The 2,500-nt window shown below is 43.0% G+C and overlaps 1 protein-coding gene across 5 annotated transcripts in view; it reads left to right on the plus strand.

Annotated features, from left to right (window-relative positions):
* LOC135102063 (immunoglobulin domain-containing protein oig-4-like) overlaps positions 1 to 2,500 on the plus strand; it is a 72,927-nt gene that overhangs the window by 33,844 nt on the left and 36,583 nt on the right. For all 5 annotated transcript variants that reach the window (XM_064006738.1, XM_064006737.1, XM_064006736.1 and 2 more), the window contains exon 3: positions 2,405 to 2,500. This exon is cut by the window's right edge and continues 72 nt beyond it. In XM_064006738.1, the coding sequence (XP_063862808.1) occupies positions 2,405 to 2,500 (96 nt within the window). The remainder of the gene's footprint in view (positions 1 to 2,404) is intronic.

The following is a 2,500-nucleotide window of genomic DNA, read 5'->3' on the forward strand; positions in this document are numbered from 1 at the left end:
TCTCTCTCTCTCTCTCTCTCTCTCTCTCTCTCTCTCTCTCTCTCTCTCTCTCTCTCTCTCTCTCTCTCTCTCTCTCTCTTACTACACAAATGGGTGCCTCTTCAAATCATGCCCTCTATGTGATTACCTCCCTCCATGTCTCTTCTATAATGCAACTCTTTACAATTCTCCCTCAATGTCTTTTTTATAACTTATCTGTCCTTATTCCTCTTCCCTCACACTTCACACTGCTCACGTGGCGTCTCTCTTCAAATCATCCCCGCCATCAGAGTGTCTCCTTCAATACATCTTTCTTATAATGCATCTCTCTCTACATTCCTCTCCTTTCTCTCCCTCTCACACTTCACACATACCCAACACGTGGCATCCCTCTCGGAATCATCCCCTCCATCTGACTGTCACGTCCTTTTTAGATTATCTCATCCCTCGCCTTCCTCTCCACGCCCTAACCACATCACAGTGCCTCGTTTCACTCTCACCACACCACATATCACATCTTTTGCCTTCACTATTACCTTGCTTTACTCTTCCCTTACGCCTGATTTACACTTTGCTGCCTTTCATATACACAACACATCTTTTGCTCTTCCTAGCTATTCTCTTCCCATTGTTGCCCTTCATATACACAACGCATACATCTTTCGCTTTCACTATTATCTCTGCTCCACTTTGTTCTCTTGCCTCTTGACTTACCCTTTCCTACCTTTCATATACGCTTTCTAGACATGTACTCGTGTTATGGTACTAGCGGTCTTAAAAATGCGTAATACCTCCCCACATTGTTCCTCTCATCAAAGGGCTCTATGGTGCTTCCCCTGCTGCTGCTTCTCTTAACTCTAGTAATCTCTCCCTGCATCTTTCAGTACTTGCCGAGAACAGCTTTCAGGTCCTCTAATTCTTTCATGGAGTCTACCTCAGTATCAATCAAACGTTATGGTTTTGAGATGTGACCCAAACAGGTTACCTGTGTCATTTTGCTTGATTTCTTATTGAACGTGAGTACCTTGTATCGGCATCTCACTTTTTCTTCGTTTATAACCAATTCGTTTATCCACTTTTTTGACACTCCTGTAAGCCTCCGTCTTGCTACGTGATCTGAGTAACCTAAATCACCTTGCTTTGTTTTTCATTGTACAAGAATACATTTACCTTTTTCAGAATTTCGCTTTTTTTCTTCGTTTATAGCCACTGAAAATATCACCACCCACTTTCTGCGACTCCTGTAAACTCGCGTACTGTGCGATCAGAGCATTACGAACCATTTTCTGGCACCTTGTCTTTTTCCTTCCCTTATTTTGGCTTTTTCTTTTTTCCTTGTTGTCTCATTTACAATGCTTACAGCTTCGATAACGATAGGACAGCATCCACATCACATCATTCTACTTCCCTCGGCATCAGTTTATCCTCATATACATATTTAGTGCCGGGAGGGACGTTACAAACACAACACTCCTTTACCTGGCTAGGAATTTCAAAATCTTTCAGGGTCTATGAACATTACAAACACTTGATTTTATATTCCTTTCTAATGTAATCGTAAGCTAATGTACACGTTTAGTTCCCTTCACCGTTGTCTTGACGTAATAAGGTTCCTACAGTTTGGTTCATGTTTCAAAACGTTTGTCATTTTCTTTGGAAAGGCAAGCTACAAATGTAAATTCCAACCAAAGTTACATTCATTATAAACCAGTAAACTGTTAGGAATAAATAAAAGTTTCAATCGTTTCAAATATTTCATTATGGATCGATTGACTGAATCTGATTTGAATTTTGGTGCCGCGACACTACGAATCCCACGCAGTTGAATTTCTCCTTCCTCCATCACGCGGCTGACCACTATTCACACATACATTTTTTTTTTAAATTTTACGTCTGGTTTCCCTTGTCTATCAGAGCTACGGCGGTGCCTCCTAACGTAGGACTTTGGTTTTGGCATTTTGGCACCACTCACACTTAATACTTACTAACGCTTTACCAACTCTGCGAGCCGACCTGGCACTGCTCCTCCACCACCTGCAGATTCGTACTCACCTGTGGGGGAAAACATATCACATTAGCATCACATAAAATAACGATAGAGTAATTTCTACATTTAAATTAATCAACCTCACTAACCACCCTCCCACCCACCAACACACACACACACACACACACACACACACCTAAGTTACGCAAGTGAAGTTTACAGTTATGGAATAATGCTCTCTCTCTCTCTCTCTCTCTCTCTCTCTCTCTCTCTCTCTCTCTCTCTCTCTCTCTCTCTCTCTCTCTCTCTTTCTGTGTGTGTGTGTGTGTGTGTGTGTGTGTGTGTGTGTGTGTGTGTGTGTGTGTGTGTGTGTGTGTGTGTGTGTGTGTGTGTGTGTGTGTGTTTTAACCTATCTGATGGGCATGGATGTGTTTGTAGGAAGGGCGTGTGGGCGGCTTCAGCTCGGACCGGTACTCCTACTCCTCAGCGGGCGGCTGGGGGCACAAGGCCTTGGCGGAGCCTGTGTGGGGACAC

This window comes from Scylla paramamosain, chromosome 7 (genome assembly GCF_035594125.1).
Source record: "Scylla paramamosain isolate STU-SP2022 chromosome 7, ASM3559412v1, whole genome shotgun sequence".
Classification (NCBI taxonomy): Eukaryota; Metazoa; Arthropoda; class Malacostraca; order Decapoda; family Portunidae; genus Scylla; species Scylla paramamosain.